The sequence below is a fragment of the Pelobates fuscus genome, chromosome 6 (assembly GCF_036172605.1).
Source record: "Pelobates fuscus isolate aPelFus1 chromosome 6, aPelFus1.pri, whole genome shotgun sequence".
Lineage (NCBI taxonomy): Eukaryota > Metazoa > Chordata > Amphibia > Anura > Pelobatidae > Pelobates > Pelobates fuscus.
This window is the reverse complement of record NC_086322.1, coordinates 4,129,202-4,145,867: the sequence shown is the minus strand read 5'-3', so window position 1 is coordinate 4,145,867 and position 16,666 is coordinate 4,129,202. Positions and strand designations below refer to the sequence as shown.

The 16,666-nt window shown below is 49.0% G+C and overlaps 1 protein-coding gene across 1 annotated transcript in view; it reads left to right on the top strand.

The window, feature by feature from the left end:
* LOC134615249 (mucin-2-like) overlaps positions 1-16,666 on the top strand; it is a 215,439-nt gene that overhangs the window by 102,290 nt on the left and 96,483 nt on the right. Inside the window, exons 8-9 of the mRNA XM_063459735.1 lie at positions 12,996-13,050; positions 15,511-15,585. Coding sequence (XP_063315805.1) covers positions 12,996-13,050; positions 15,511-15,585 — 130 coding nt within the window. The remainder of the gene's footprint in view (positions 1-12,995; positions 13,051-15,510; positions 15,586-16,666) is intronic.

Below are 16,666 nucleotides of genomic sequence, written 5' to 3'. Positions count from 1 at the left end.
AGTTACGTGGAGGTGAAGTTTGACCGACCGCACACGAGTTGGTATCCGAAAAGGGTTCCATAAGATTGGGCCCTGCGGTCGGTCTCCGTTCGGCAGTTAAAACATACATTTATAATTGCCATCCATACTTCAATTCACATAGATATTGGTTCCCTCATTCGGTACTTTGTTTCTACCGAATGGGGATTCGTTAGGACTCTCCGTTCTGCCGTTACGGAGCTCTGGAGGTCTCAGCGGTATTCGGTTGTTTGAGTGTCCGATTTGAGTTCCAGACACTCGACGACCAAACACCGCTGAGATTTTCATGCGTAAGATGGCCGCCGCCACGTGTACGCATGCCGAATGGCGGCCACCCAGATACAATCTTACTGAGCCGATTAACTTGCGGTTTAGAAAGAATGTGAACCTTAATTGCTGGCACACTTCTCTCTGGGGTGGTCCCTCAGTTCGGTAGTTTCCATAAGCATATGGTACGGATGGAAACTACCGAATAACATACAATTCACATAGTAAATATACGAATAGCAATTTCAACACAGGCAAAATAGAACGAATACAGTCACACAGGCATGTTATAGGACAGGCTTACTGCATTCCGCTACACTGCTCCCCCTTGCCCACAAGCCGGCATACACAGTCTGATCCCACACGGATCGGCTTGGGGATGACCGGGGTGCTCACGGATCATTTCTCCAGATCAGTTTGTCGTGACAACCCGTCGGCGTTTCCATTTTGCTTACCCGGGCGGTACTGAATGTTAAAGTCAAAAGGCTGCAGCGCCAAACTCCAGCGCAGCAGCCTGGCATTGTCCCCAGCCACCCGGTTCAGCCAGACTAACGGGTTGTGATCCGTGAGCAGAGAAAAAGCCTGTCCATATAAATAGGGTTGCAATTTCTTCAAGGCCCACACCACAGCCAGGCATTCCTTCTCGATGGCGGCGTAGCTTACTTCCCGGGGTAAAAGTTTGCGACTGATGTAAGCCACGGGGTGTTCTCCGCCATCGGCCCCGACTTGGCTCAGTACTGCCCCCAATCCAAACATAGAAGCGTCTGTGTGAACAAGAAAACGTTTAGTTGGATTGGGAGCGGCCAAGACAGGGGCATTAACAAGTGCATCTTTCAAGTGTTGGAATGCCTGCTCACACTCCGGGGTCCAGGTTACTTGGCGGGGAAGGTTTTTACGTGTCAGGTCAGTGAGGGGTTTGGCCAGGGCACTATAATTGGGGACAAACTTCCGGTAGTACCCTGCTGTCCCTAGGAAGGCTAACACCTGGGTTTTAGTTTTCGGGGTAGGCCACTGTGCTACCGCCGCTACTTTGGCTGGTTCCGGCTTTTGTTTACCACAGCCCACTCTGTGGCCCAGGTACTGTACCTCGGCCATCCCAATGCTACATTTAGCTGGTTTTAAGGTTAAACCAGCCTCCCTGATCCTGTCTAGAACCGCTCCTATATGGGCCAAGTGCTCCTGCCAGGTATCGCTAAATATGGCAATATCATCGAGATATGCGCAGGTATAGTCTTGGAACCCATCTAGGAGGCGGTCCACCATCCGCTGGAAGGTAGCCGGCGCGTTTTTCATCCTAAATGGCATGACCTTAAATTGGTACAGGCCGAATGGGGTGACAAAGGCGGACTTAGGGATGGCGTCCGGGGCCAAGGGAATCTGCCAATACCCTTTACACAAATCAATAGTGGTAAGGTATTGACCCCTGGCCATCCGGTCCAGTAACTCATCGATCCTAGGCATCGGGTATGCGTCGGATACTGTCTTTTCATTCAATCTCCTGTAGTCCACGCAAAAGCGGGTCGTGCCGTCCCGCTTTGGTACGAGGACCACAGGAGAAGCCCAGGGGCTATCTGAGGGTTCAATTACTCCTAACTGAATCATCTCCTCAATCTCTTTGCACATATTCTCCCGTACCGCTTCAGGGATGCGGTATGGGGTCTGGCGCATGGGGAGTTGTCCTGGGGTTTCTACTCGGTGGGTAGCCAGAGGGGTGTATCCAGGTACATTAGAAAAGGTCTCCTGCTTTTCTTGCAGTAGTTGTTGCACCTCGATACGCTCCTGTGGGCTCAACCGATCCCCCAATACAACTGCTCCTAAATCCCCAGCCAGCTGTCCGTCTTCTAACAGATCGGGGAGGGGTAGGCTGTCGCCTTCTTCAGAGGTGGGTGCGCAGATAGCTGTCACCTCCTCTGAACGTTCCTGGTAAGGCTTCATCATGTTCACATGGATCATGCGTCGCCCCCCAGTCCCTGCGCAGTGGCCAATTATATAAGTGGTGTCACATCGTTGTTTTACCACTTTATAAGGGCCTTGCCAGGCGGCCTGTAGCTTATCGTGTCGGACAGGTTTTAAAATTAAAACTTTCTGCCCGACCTGAAAGCTACGGTCCCTGGCGCCCCTATCGTACCAGGTGCGCTGACGTGTCTGAGCTGCCTGTAGGTTTTTCTTTACCGTCTTCGTGAGTGCTTCCAGGCGATCTCGGAGGGCCAACACATATGGTACAATAGGGGTGCCGTCGGCGCTACGGTCTCCCTCCCAGTGTTCTCTAATCAAGTCTAGGGGTCCCCTTACCCTCCTCCCGAATAGCAGTTCAAAGGGGGAAAATCCCGTAGATTCCTGCGGCACCTCCCTGTAAGCAAACAGTAAGTGCGGTAGGAATTTTTCCCAGTCTCGGTGAGTCTCTGCGAAGGTTCGGAGCATCTGTTTTAAGGTGCCATTGAACCGTTCGCAGAGACCATTAGTCTGGGGGTGGTAGGGAGCACTAATTATGGGCTTAACTTTACAGAACTTTCAGAGCTGTTGGGTGACCTCTGCCGTGAACTGAGTGCCCTGATCCGAGATGATCTCCCTGGGTAACCCCATCCGGGAGAAAATCTGCATCAGCGCCTCAGCCACCGTCTCTGCATGTATGTTAGTTAAGGCTACCGCCTCGGGGTAGCGAGTGGCGTAGTCCACTACGGTCAAGATGTACCGTTTGCCCGATGGGCTAGGCTTCCGGAGGGGGCCTACAATATCTACTGCGACCCTATGAAAGGGTTCCTCGATTATAGGTAGTGGGTGCAGCTTAGCCTTACGCTTATCCCCCCTCTTTCCTACCCTCTGGCACGTATCACAGGTATTACAATATATGCGCACCTCCTGGCAAAATCCCTGGCCAGAAGAAACTTTGGGTCAGCCGATATCTGGTACGGCTGACCCCCAAATGTCCGGATAGCGGAATATCGTGCGCTATCCGGAGTAATTCGGTTCGGTACCTCTGGGGTACTACCAGCTGCCTTGCAGCAATGGGGTCTGACCCAGCTATCTGTTTACTCGTCTCTCGGTACAATAACTGTCTGTCCCACACAAATCTTTCTCCCTCCGCCCCCGGTTGGTTAGAGGTGACCTTGTCTCGGTATACTTGTAAGGTAGGGTCAGTGATCACCTCGGCTACAAACTCGTCAGGAGGGGCCCAAGGGATACAGTCTAGGGAAGGGGAGGAATCTCTTACCTGGACCTCCGGCAGTGCGTTGTTGTGCTGGGTGCGGGCCTGTTGCCTGGTGACTACTGGGTGCGCTTCCTCAGTAGTTTGGGGCTCAAATGCGGAGGTGAGTTTGCCCAGATCATTCCCCAGGACCACCTCAGCAGGTAATTGCGGCATCAGTCCCACTTCTACATTCCCGAACCCCGCACCCCAATGCAAGTGTACCCTGGCTGTGTCTAGCCGATACACGGCTCCCCCTGCAACCCTGACAGCCACAGTCTTATTCAGTTTGGCCTTGTCAGAAACCAAATGACTTTGAACCAAGGTGATGGTGGCTCCCGAGTCTCTGAGCCCCTGCATAGGCTTCCCTTCTAGATACACGGTCTGCCTATGGTGCTGTCGATTGTCCGCCTGTGCCTGTAATGGGTTGGCCTCATGCAGCACCTCCCACTGTTCCACAGTCGTGACTGGAACTGCAGAGCTGTAGGGAAGTGGTACCTCGTCCTGGTAGTGGTGCGCTGCTGCTCTCGGTGGTGGTGGTGGAGGCCCTGGTCGGATCCAGGTGGTGCGGTCTCTAGACTGCGGACAATCTCGCTGGAAATGTCCCCACTTCTGGCACCGGTGGCATTGCACAGAAGCAGGTGTGCGATATCTCGGTTGCGCTGCTGCTGGTGCTGGTGGAGGGAGTTGTCTTGGTGGGGGCTGAGGGTTAGGGGAGAAGGAATTTCCTCCCAGCGGCCGCATGGCAGGTTTAGTATTCACTGCCTTGGTTTGTCTGCGGGCATCCATAAAATCATCTGCCTTTTTGGCAGCCTCGGTGAGGGAGGTGGGGTTACGATCCCTCACCCATTCCTGCAGTTCTGCGGATATCCCCTCATAAAATTGTTCCAATAGCAACATTTGTAACAAGTCCTCCATGGACCGCGCTTTACTTGACTGCATCCACCCAAGAGCTGCCCTTTCTAGTCGGCAAGCCCACTCTGCGTACGAGTCTTTGTCAGCCTTTTTCAGTTCCCTGAAGCGCCTCCGGTATGCCTCTGGTGTTATTGCATACCGGGCCAGGATAATCTCTTTTACCCGGCTATAGTTCCTAATTTCAACATCTGGTACAGTGCGGTAGGCTACAGCTGCCCTTCCCGACAGCCGTCCTGCTAATATGGGTACCCACTCTTCCCTTGGTATGTTATGCAGCGTACATAGTCTCTCAAAGTCTTGGAGGAAGGCATCTATATCCTCCTCTGTCTCCACATACGTTTTAAAAGCTTGATAGGGAATTTTGGGCTTACCCTCTTGTGTCACAGCTCCTGCTGCACTTCTTTCCGGTGTTTGTGGTCTCCTTTTGCTCATCACAAACTCCTGCACCTCTGTCATGGTTTTAGAGATGATCTCTGTTGGTGGGTTTTCCCCATAAAAGGCCAGTCTGAATTGTAATTGCCTTTGGAACTCCTCCTGTTCTGTTTCAGGTCTTTGTTCCGTGGCCTGGACCTCCTCTGCTCTGTATTCTGCCATTACTTCAGTGATAAGCGTTGCTTTGGATTTGCTGCTAGCTGAAACACCTTTCGCATTCCAGAAGTTCTTTCAACGTGGATCTCTTTAGAGTAGAAAGGTCAATCTCCATTAATCCTTGTTCCTCTGTGAGTCTGGATCCCAGCGCTGCCAACCAATGTAGCGGAGAGCTGAATTCTCGCAGCTGTTCTCCACTTAAGATCCTAGGGAGGCTCAGGAACAAGTCATTAGTAAATCCACAGCAGAGTTTCCAGCAGGTAAAAAGGTACAGCAATATCCCCACAGCACTCCCAATAACTGGACGACACACAGTTTCAGGAGTAGAACTGACAATCGTTTATTCCAAGGTTTCTTATAAAGCCTGCTCCCATGCAAGGGAGGGATTCACAGTAATTAGGACAGTAACCAATACAGTGCTTGTTACCTCCCACACATCTCCTCCCCTCAGAGTGAGTCATAATCCCCTTAACTGGCACAGTAATTTACCCCAAACCTGGATGTACCCCTAAACCATCACATAACATTAATATTAGGGTACCGCTAGGTAGCCCTGATCTGGGTGACTATAATATCCAAAATTCACCCAGATCGGACCAGTGGTTCGGTAGTTACGTGGAGGTGAAGTTTGACCGACCGCACACGAGTTGGTATCCGAAAAGGGTTCCATAAGATTGGGCCCTGCGGTTGGTCTCCGTTCGGCAGTTAAAACATACATTTATAATTGCCATCCATACTTCAATTCACATAGATATTGGTCCCCTCATTCAGTACTTTGTTTCTACCGAATGGGGATTCGTTAGGACTCTCCGTTCTGCCGTTACGGAGCTCTGGAGGTCTCAGCGGTGTTCGGTTGTTTGAGTGTCCGATTTGAGTTCCAGACACTCGACGACCAAACACCGCTGAGATTTTCATGCGTAAGATGGCCGCCGCCACGTGTACGCATGCCGAATGGCGGCCACCCAGATACAATCTTACTGAGCCGATTAACTTGCGGTTTAGAAAGAATGTGAACCTTAATTGCTGGCACACTTCTCTCTGGGGTGGTCCCTCAGTTCGGTAGTTTCCATAAGCATATGGTACGGATGGAAACTACCGAATAACATACAATTCACATAGTAAATATACGAATAGCAATTTCAACACAGGCAAAATAGAACGAATACAGTCACACAGGCATGTTATAGGACAGGCTTACTGCATTCCGCTACACTCTCGTATCCTGCAACCGTAAACTAACGTAATAAGTTAACCCCTCGTATCCTGCAACCGTAAACTAACGTAATGAGTTAATGTGGCAAAAGTAACCTCGCCACTGGTTTTTGGAGGGGCCTGTTTGCCAGCCTCCTGCCCTGCGACTATGGCCCTGGGATGTATTGCCCTTTAACTGCATTTGGGCATAATGGATTTGTGTAATGCTTTTCCTGGCCCTTTAAATGCTTTGGAGCAGTGTTACCAACTTTAAACTGGCACTTCGAATGCAGTCGAAGTGCCGAAGTCGTCGAAGTGCCGAAGTTGTCGAAGTGGCCGCCATTCGACAAACGAACACGTGGCGGCGGTTAACTTAGTCGAACGCGGTCAGCGGTGTGTGCAACCAAATCTATGGAACTGTTTGCGGCTACCCAATTGCACGAACACCGCTGACCTGTACATTCTTCGACACCGCGGCTGGAGACTAAGTCCCGTTCGAAGATTCGAACGCTCGTTCGAATGGGACTTAGTCATTTTCCTGGTGCAAAATAGACCGACCGCACAGCCCAAATCCATGGAAATGTTTTGGGCATGAAAATGTGCTTGCGGTCGGTCATTAAGGACTTCCAGCTAACTCTTTAACCCCTGGATGGAATTGGCTGAATTTTGGATATGTGTGTAAGTAAAGTGTGCTGATTAATAATATATGACGATTGAATGTATAGTTTGAAAATTATGAAAATGTATAAAAATGTATACGTTTTAGCTTGGAGATAATTGAGGAGATACCGTAAGAAACTCAATTATCTCCCAAACAGAGGGGAGGGAATATGTGGGATGTAACCGATATCTGATTGGTTAATGCCTAATTGCCTGTGGGCGTCTCCCTTGCAGGGGAGCACTGCATGAAAGCAGAGTACCTGCCATTAAACATCAGAGTTCTTCTTCACCCTCAATCTAGATATAACGGAGCTCCGTGTACTCCGACCGAGTACCCTCCGTTGATGGACGCTTCCTAGCTTGCGCCGAGGACCACAAGCACCGCACTGGACACCACAGCCACCGCAGACTCCACAACCGCCGTAGCTTAACTGGAGCCTCGCCGTCTTCTGTCCACCCTGGATTGGCCTCTGTCCTCCAGGACCGTGTGGGGAAGACCTCTCCTCCAGGAGAGCGTATCCGGAACAAGCTCTTAAAAGAGCTAAGTGATTAAAGCTCAGGGGAATATGCAGAGCATAGCAATCCCCAGTGTGATATAGCAGTTCCCTCCAATAACGAGACAAGGCTACATATTGAGGGTCAGAAGAGGTCTGAGGTGCTGGCACACCCAGCCTGGTTTTTATTGCAGTTGTTACAAATACAGGTCCGCCCACAGGGAGGTATAAAACAACCACTCACACATCAGTTACATCCCACATATTCCCTCCCCTTATCCTGAGAGGAAACTCAATTATACATACAGTTAAAACATACTTTCTACCCAACTTTCATAACTCTAAAACCATACATCACATTCACATAAAAATACAATCAATCCATTCAGGGGAACAACATATTAAAAAATGGCATGAATCAGACCAGGGGTCGAAAAGTTAGTAAAGTATCTTTTAAAACCCCTGCCAGCATGGCTTTCCGGCTTTTTACAGAGCCCTCTCTCCTGGAGACAAGGTAGAAGTAATCTAATTACCTCCCAGGACAGAGACAGACTCCATTGAGCACATGGGGACACAAAGACAGTAAAACACTTTAAAATACATAAAGTCACCTTTTACACATAACACACAGACATTTCACATATCCCCAGATAGCTGGGATCTGAGCGCACAAAACTACCGAATAGCGCGCAGATTCTATTCGCACAGTTCAATTGCCATGGAGCTAAAGTATTTCCTATAGTCTTTCATTATAGGAATAGGCTCCATGGCATAGCTATCTGGGGTATCACCGCTCACAAAGGGCAAGTACCGAATGACCTCACTGTATTTAAAGGGCCAGAATGAGTGACATGCACTCTGTTAGGGCCGAATACTGTTTTTAAAGGGCCCAATCTCCCAGGGCCATAGTCATGGAAGGAGGAAGGCTGGAAAAAAGGCTTCTCCACAATCCAGGGAAGAAGGGCAATTTATCATTTAAAGGGCCAGTTACAAATAGCAATTTGTAACACTAGAGTCCTGTCTCTTATTGGGGGAATCGCTATATCACTACAAGGGATTTCTATGCTCTGCATACTCCCTTGGATAATCACTTCTAGGCTCTTTTAAGAGCCTGTTCCTGCTTCACTCTTTTGGAGGAGAGGTTCACCCACTGGAACCTGGAGCCTTGTCGTAGGTCCAGGGTGGGTAGGAGACGGCGAGACCCCAACCAAGCTGCGGCGGTTAGTGGGGTCTGCGGTGGTTGTGGTGTCTGCGGAGCGCTTGGAGCCCTCTGTAAGCGCTAGGAGCATCCTTCAACGGAGGTACCCAGTCGGGGTGCCAGGTGATCCGTTACAGTTAACACCTCATATTCTGCAACCAGGGCCGGCCTTAGTTCTTTAGAAAAATCTTCACAGCGCCCCCCTTTAACCCTCCGTCATCCATGTATGATGTAATGTTTGTGTTGTCTGTGTATGTGATAGTAGGTGTGATGACTGTGTGTTATATGTATGCTATGTGTTGGCTGTGTGTGATATTTGTAATGGGTGTATTAACAGTGTGTGATATGCGTGTATTGGTTGTATGTGATATTTGTACTGGGTTTATTGGCAGTGTGTGATGGTCATTTAATTCAGATAAAACATGCATTTAAGCCTGTGTGTGAATGCAGGTGTATATTTTTGCAGAGTTCTGTGCACACAGTCAGATGCACACAGTTATACATATACACTGTCAAATCCACCACATGCACACAGTCGCAGGAAGATAGTCACATACGCAGGATCAGGCAGAAACACACAGGTACAGGCAGTAACATACATACACAGTTACAGGTAGATAAACACACACACAATTACAGGCAGACAGCCACACACACACACACACACAGGCAGCCACATATACAGTTTTGCACACACACACACACACAGCCACACATACAGTCTTACACACACACATACTTACATGCAGACAGCCACACACACACACAGGCAGACAGCCACACACACACAGGCAGACAGCCACACACACACAGGCAGACAGCCACACACACACAGTCAGACGGCCACACACACACACAGTCAGAAGGCCACACACACACAAGAAGACATCCACACACACAGAGGCAAGCAGTCACACACACAGACAGTCACACACATACAGGCAGACAGTCACGCACACACACACACAGGCAGACAGTCATACAGACACACAAACAGACAGTCATGCACACAGACACACACACACACAGGCAGACAGTCATACAGACACACAGGCAGTCATGCACACAGACACACACACACACAGGCAGACAGTCATACACACACACAGACACACAGGCAGTCATGCACAGACACACACATACAGGCAGACAGTCATACATACACACACACACACACAGGCAGTCATACACATACACACACAGGCAGACAGTCATACACACAGACATAAACACACAGGCAGACAGGCATACACACAGACACACACACACAGGCAGACAGTCATACACACAGACACACACAGGCAGACAGTCATACACACAGACACACACACAGGCAGACAGGCAAACACACAGACACACACAGGCAGACAGTCATACACACAGACACACACACACACACAGGCAGACAGTCATACACACACAGGCAGATAGTCATACACACAGACACACACACACACACACAGACAGTCATACACACACACACAGGCAGACAGTCATACACACAGACTCACACACAGGCAGTCATACACACACACGCACAGGCAGACAGTCATACACACAGACTCACACACAGGCAGTCATACACACACAGACACACACACAGGCAGATAGTCATACACACAGACACAGACACACACAGGCAGACAGTCATACACACAAACACACACAGGCAGTCATACACGCACACACACACAGGCAGTCATACACACAGTCACACAGGCAGACACACACACAGTGACACAGGCAGACAGTCACACACACACAGACACACACAGGCAGACAGTCATGCACACAGACACACACACCGGTAGTCATACACAGGCAGACAGTCATACACACAGACACACACACACACACACACAGTCATACACACAGTCACACAGGCAGACAGTCACACTCACACTGACAATCACATAGTTACCTCTGGTCATTGTGGAGGCAGTGCAGCTCCTGGAGACTGTTTGGTGGGGAAGCAGGGACTCCTTCCTGCTTCCCCTGCAGCAGTTATCCGTCGCTTTTAGCTCTGCCCCGTCACATGGGAAGCTCCGCCCTGCCGCACGGTAAGCTCCGCCCCGCCACAATTTTTTATTTTTATTTTATTCCGGCCGGCCAAGCTGTGTTGGCTGTGCAGCCATGAAGGCCGGCCCTGCCTGCAACCGTAAACTAAGGTAATAGTTAACCCCTCGTATCCTGCAACCGTAAACTAACATAATAGTTAATTCCTCGTATCCTGCAAACGCAAACGTAAACTAACGTAATAGTTAACCCCTCATATCCTGCAACCGTAAACTAACGTAATAGTTAATCCCTCGTATCCTGCAACCGTAAACTAACGTAATAGTTAATCCCTCGTGTGGCGGAACCAGCCCCGCCACTTGTGCCTGGAGAGGACTGCTTGCCAGCCTCTTGCCCTGCGACTATGGCCCTGGGATGTATTGCCCTTCTAGGAACTGATTTGGGCATGTTGTATTTTATTATGCTGCTACTGGCCCTTTAAGAACCATCTGGGGACATACTGTGGAGTTACTGGGTGGCCACCATTTCATGTATCAGAGGCACATGGTGAGAACAATGGATGAAGCACATGCTGAGAACAATGGATGGCGGCCATTTTAACTCACAGACACTGTTGTGACTTTTCTACACGGTGCCATCTCGCCGGTATTTGGCACACAAAGACATCGTGCAGTAGTTTTAAATTATACAACAGGGGACACATTATACAGTAATTATTTTTTATATAATCTGTATATGTTCTGCGGAATCTGCATTAAACTGTATCTTCCAAACTACTGAACGGATCTGGGTGAATTTTGGATATGTGGTTCACCAAGATCCCCCGGTTCCAAGGATATATGTTTTATGGGTTTTTTGCATGTTTTCGGGTCCCTGTGATATGTTTTATAAAACTGTATTTCTCTGCCTGGGATAATTAGATTACCCATTGTGTTCAGTAATCATATCACAGGCAGAGGGGAGGATTTTGTGTGGGAGTGTCTGTGTGCATTGTACGGATTGATTGGTTGTATTTAAAAACCCTGTGGGCAGTACTATGTTTGTGGATTGTGAAAAAAATCCTGCAACCGTAAACTAACGTAATAGTTAACCCCTCGCATCCAGCAACCGTAAACTAACGTAATAATTTAACCCCTCATATCCTGCAACCGTAAACTAAGGTAATAGTTAACCCCTCGCATCCTGCAACCGTAAACTAAGGTAATAGTTAACTCCTGCAACCGTAAACTAACGTAATAGTTAACCCCTCGTATCCTGCAACCGTAAACTAACGTAATAGTTATTCCCTCGTATCCTGCAACCGTAAAATAACGTAATAGTTAATCCCTCATATCCTGCAACCGTAAACTAACGTAATAGTTAATCCCTCGTATCCTGCAACCGTAAACTAACGTAAAAGTTAACCCCTCGTATCCTGCAACTGTAAACTAACGTAATAGTATACCCCTCGCATCCAGCAACCGTAAACTAAGGTAATGAGTTAACCCCTTGCATCCTGCAACCGTAAACTAAGGCAATGAGTTAACCCTTTGCATCCTGCAACCGTAAACTAAGGTAATAGTTAACCCCTTGCATCCTGCAACCATAAACTAAGGTAATAGTTAACCCCTTGCATCCTGCAACCGTAAACTAAGGTAATGAGTTAAACCCTCGCATCCTGTAACCGTAAACTAAGGTAATGAGTTAACCCCTCGCATTCTGCAACCGTAAACTAAGGTAATGAGTTAACCCCTCGCATTCTGCAACCGTAAAAAGCTTAACCCCATTAATTCTGCTTTCCTAATCAGAGGTAATCACACTTAACCGCTTACACCCTGCAACCCTAATCAGAGGTAATAACTGTTAACCCCTTACACTCTGCAACCCTAATCAGAGATAATCACACTTAACCCCTCATACCCTGAAACCATAATTAAAGCTAATAACAGTTAACCCCTCGCATCCTGCCATCCTGTTCATGGTAACAACAGTTAATCCTTCTTATCTTGCAATCCTAATCAAGGTAATACCAGTTAACCCCTCACATCCTGCCATCCTGTTCATGGTAATAACAGTTAACCCCTCACATCCTGCCATCCTAATCAAGGTAATACCAGTTAACCCCTCACATCCTGCCATCCTGTTCAAGGTAATACCAGTTAATCCCTCACATCCTGCCATCCTGTTCAAGGTAATAACAGTTAACCCTTCTCATTCTGCAACCCTAATCAAAAATGTAAACAATTTACTCCTCTCGCTGCAAATGTTATCAGAGGTAATAATAGTTAATCCCTTATTTATACACTGATACCATCAGCTGCCAGTAACCTGTCATTTATACAGCGATACTGTCTGCCACTTTACTAATTCATTTTTTAGAGACCGACACCAAATACTTTAGCCAGTAATATTGATACAGCCTGACAATAAACTACCACAGTTAGGACATATTACCAATAATGTGGTTTGCTATGTCTCTACACAGAAAAGAACAGGCACGATTAGAGGCTGAACATCGTAGGATAGAAAAGGCTCGATGGGTAAGTGAAACATTTGCTGGGAACAGGAATCCTTTATTGTGTGGTAAGCATTGTTAAGGAGGTAGCATGCAGAAAGCAGTGTATGGGAAGGGGTGCAGGATGCAGTTTGTGTGCTGTAGTGTGTAGCGGGATCTGGTGAACCCAGCTGGTTATCCCCTTTGGTAATGATAGGTGAGACCCATTTCCCCAGTAACTGGACGGGACTCAGTTCCAGGGTACAACGTCTGACAATCTTTATTTGGGCAACACAACACAATCCCAGGCAGGAGGGGGCTGGGGAACAGATTACTATCTCCCGCTCTGGGAGATACTAACAGGACACAGGGACACGCATGAGTACACAGTACATACAGGGGGGTGAACTTTTGGGCTCGGCGCCCCGGGACAGGGAAGAGGGTACAAGGTTACAGGGATATCAGTGGCGAAAGTCTGGGACTCAAGGCTCTGTACATCCCCGAAATTAGTTCCATGGGGTTTCTTGGTTTAAACCGGTGAATTCAAACTTCACGCCTAAACCAAACAACAACCAATCAGCTGAAATGGTGCAAACCAAATCGCGCCAATCAGCGTTCAGGGGAGGAATGGAGTTTAGCCGCCCAATCCGAAGAAAGTGCGCGAAACTCAGCTGCACCAATTAGCGCCCAGGGACGACAGGGGTTTCGCCGGCCTAATCAGAAGAAAGGGTGCGAAACCCCGTTTGAACCAGCTCTCCTTCTCGGATTGGTCGCCTGCTCCCTGCAGGAGAATGGTGCAGACCCTATTTTAATGGGTGCTCCTTCTCCCGTTGGTTGGCACGGACTTCCCTGCTGGTGGGCGTCCCTCTCTCCAGTGGAGACCCACACTCAGATATCTGCCGGAGAGTGCGTTCGCCTGCGTAGCCAGGAGCCTTGCCTCGTAGCTCCCAGGTTTGAGCGTGGCAAGTGATTATAGCTCTGTTAGGAGCAGGAAGGATGATCCCTGACACAGGGATCAAAGACAGTGCACGGAGGCCGGTTCGGGGCCAAATGCTCCCGTTGGTGTGCATTCAGTGATACGAAACGGCAGCCACCCAGGGGAAGTACGTGCCACTCGTTCCCTTGCGGTGAGCAGTTTTCACACCTCGTTAGCGAGGTGTGAACATTCTAACTAAATGTTCTAACTGGAGTATTGGGGTGGTCCGGCACGGTTCAGGAGACGCTGGTAAGCGTTCCGTGATACGAACCGGTAGCCACCCAGGGGAAGCACGTGCCGCTCGTTCCCTTGCGGTTTTCACACCTCGTTAGCGAGGTGTGAACATTCTAACTAAACGTTCTAACTGGACTATCGGGGTGAACCGGCACGGTTCAGGAGACGCATGTTCAGGGGGTGTGTGTGTGGGAGGTAAGCGTTTGGTGATATGAACCGGTAGCCACCCAGGGAAAGCACGTGCCGCTCGTTCCCTTGCGGTCTGTGGTTTTCACACCTCGCTAGTGAGGTGTGAACATTCTAAGTAAACGTTCTAAATGGAGTGCCGGGGTGGTTCAGGGCACAGGCCCCCGGGTGGTCAAAAGGTATTTTTTAAGATTAAAAATGGGAAACACACATTCTAGGAGGGCACATCCACACATATAAAACAAGGCAATTCACAGTTAGGCAGCGGTCCGGTCACATAGCGTGTGGGTGGTAGTGTGTGAGAGGCAGAGTGCAGGAAGCAGTGCTTGTGGGAGGCAGTGTGTGTGAGAGGGAGAGTGCAGGAAGCAGTGCTTGTGGGAGGCAGTGTGTGTGAGAGGGAGAGTGCAGGAAGCAGTGCTTGTGGGAGGTAGTGTGTGAGAGGCAGAGTGCAGGAAGCATTGCTTGTGGGAGGCAGTGTGTGTGAGAGGCAGAGTGCAGGAAGCAGTGCTTGTGTTCGGCAGAGTGCAGGAAGCAGTTTATGTGGTAGGCAGTGTGTGTGAGGGAGGTAGTGTGTTTGAGATTGTGTGTGTGTGTTAGGGAGAGTGCATGAAGCAGTGTGTGTGTGAGGCAGTGTGTGTGTGTGTGAGGTAGTGTGTGTGTGTGTTAGGGAGAGTGCATGAAGCAGTGTGTGTGAGGCAGTGTGTGTGTGTGGGAGGTAGTGTGTGTGTGTGTTAGGCAGAGTGCAGGAAGCATTTTGTGTGGGAGGCAATGTGTGTGTGTGTGTGGGAGGTAGTGTGTGTGTGTGTTAGGCAGAGTGCAGAAAGCAGTTTGTGTGGAAGGCAGTGTGTGTGAGTGTGGGAGGCAGTGTGTGTGTGTTACGCAGAGTGCAGGAAGCAGTGTGTGTGGTAGGCAGTGTGTGTGTGGTAGGCAGTGTGTGTGAGGGAGGTAGTGTGTTTGAGACCGTGTGTGTGTTAGGGAGAGTGCAGGAAGCAGTTTGTGTGGGAGGCAGTGTGTGTGTGTGGGAGGTAGTGTGTGTAATGTAGAAAGTAATGCACTCTCTGTTGCTACTTTTAATATGTATGTCTTGCTGTAATTCAACAATTGTAACAGGTTCAACAGCAAAAAGAATATGAGGAGGAGATTAAAGGGAAATACCGTCGCAGTCAGTCCATTGAGATGGCAGCGGTGAGTAAGGCATTATAACACTATACCCTCTCTATCACCAGACAGAATATCGACCTCTAATAACGCCCCCTAGTGGCCACACTCTATCACCAGACAGAATATCGAACTCTAATAACGCCCCCTAGTGGCCACACTCTATAACCAGACAGAATATCGACCTCTAATAACGCCCCCTAGTGGCCACACTCTATAACCAGACAGAATATCGACCTCTAATAACGCCCCCTAGTGGCCACACTCTATCACCAGACAGAATATCGAACTCTAATAACGCCCCCTACTGGCCGCACTCTATAACCAGACAGAATATCGACCTCTAATAACGCCTCCTAGTGGCCACACTCTATAACCAGACAGAATATCGACCTCTAATAACGCCCCTAGTGGCCACACTCTATAACCAGACAGAATATCGACCTCTAATAACGCCCCCTAGTGGCCACACTCTATCACCAGACAGAATATCGACCTCTAATAACGCCCCCTAGTGGCCGCACTCTATAACCAGACAGAATATCGACCTCTAATAACGCCCCCTAGTGGCCACACTCTATCACCAGACAGAATATCGACCTCTAATAAAGCCCCTAGTGGCCGCACTCTATAACCAGACAGAATATCGACCTCTAATAACGCCCCCTAGTGGCCGCACTCTATAACCAGACAGAATATCAACCTCTAATAACGTCCCCTAGTGGCTGCACTGTATAACCAGACAGAATATCGACCTCGAATAACGCCCCCTAGTGGCCACACTCTATAACCAGACAGAATATCGACCTCTAATAAGGCCTCCTAGTGGCCGCACTGTATAACCAGACAGAATATCAACCTCTAATAACGCCCCAAAGTGGCCTCACTCTATAAGCAGACAGAATAGCGACCTCTAATAACGCCCCCTAGTGGCCGCACTCTATAACCAGACAGAATATCGACCTCTAATAACGCCCCCTAGTGGCCGCACTCTATAACCAGACAGAATATCGACCTCTAATAACGCCCCCTAGTGGCCGCACTCTATAACCAGATAGAATATCGACCTCTAATAACGCTCCTACTGGCCGCACTCTATAACAAGACA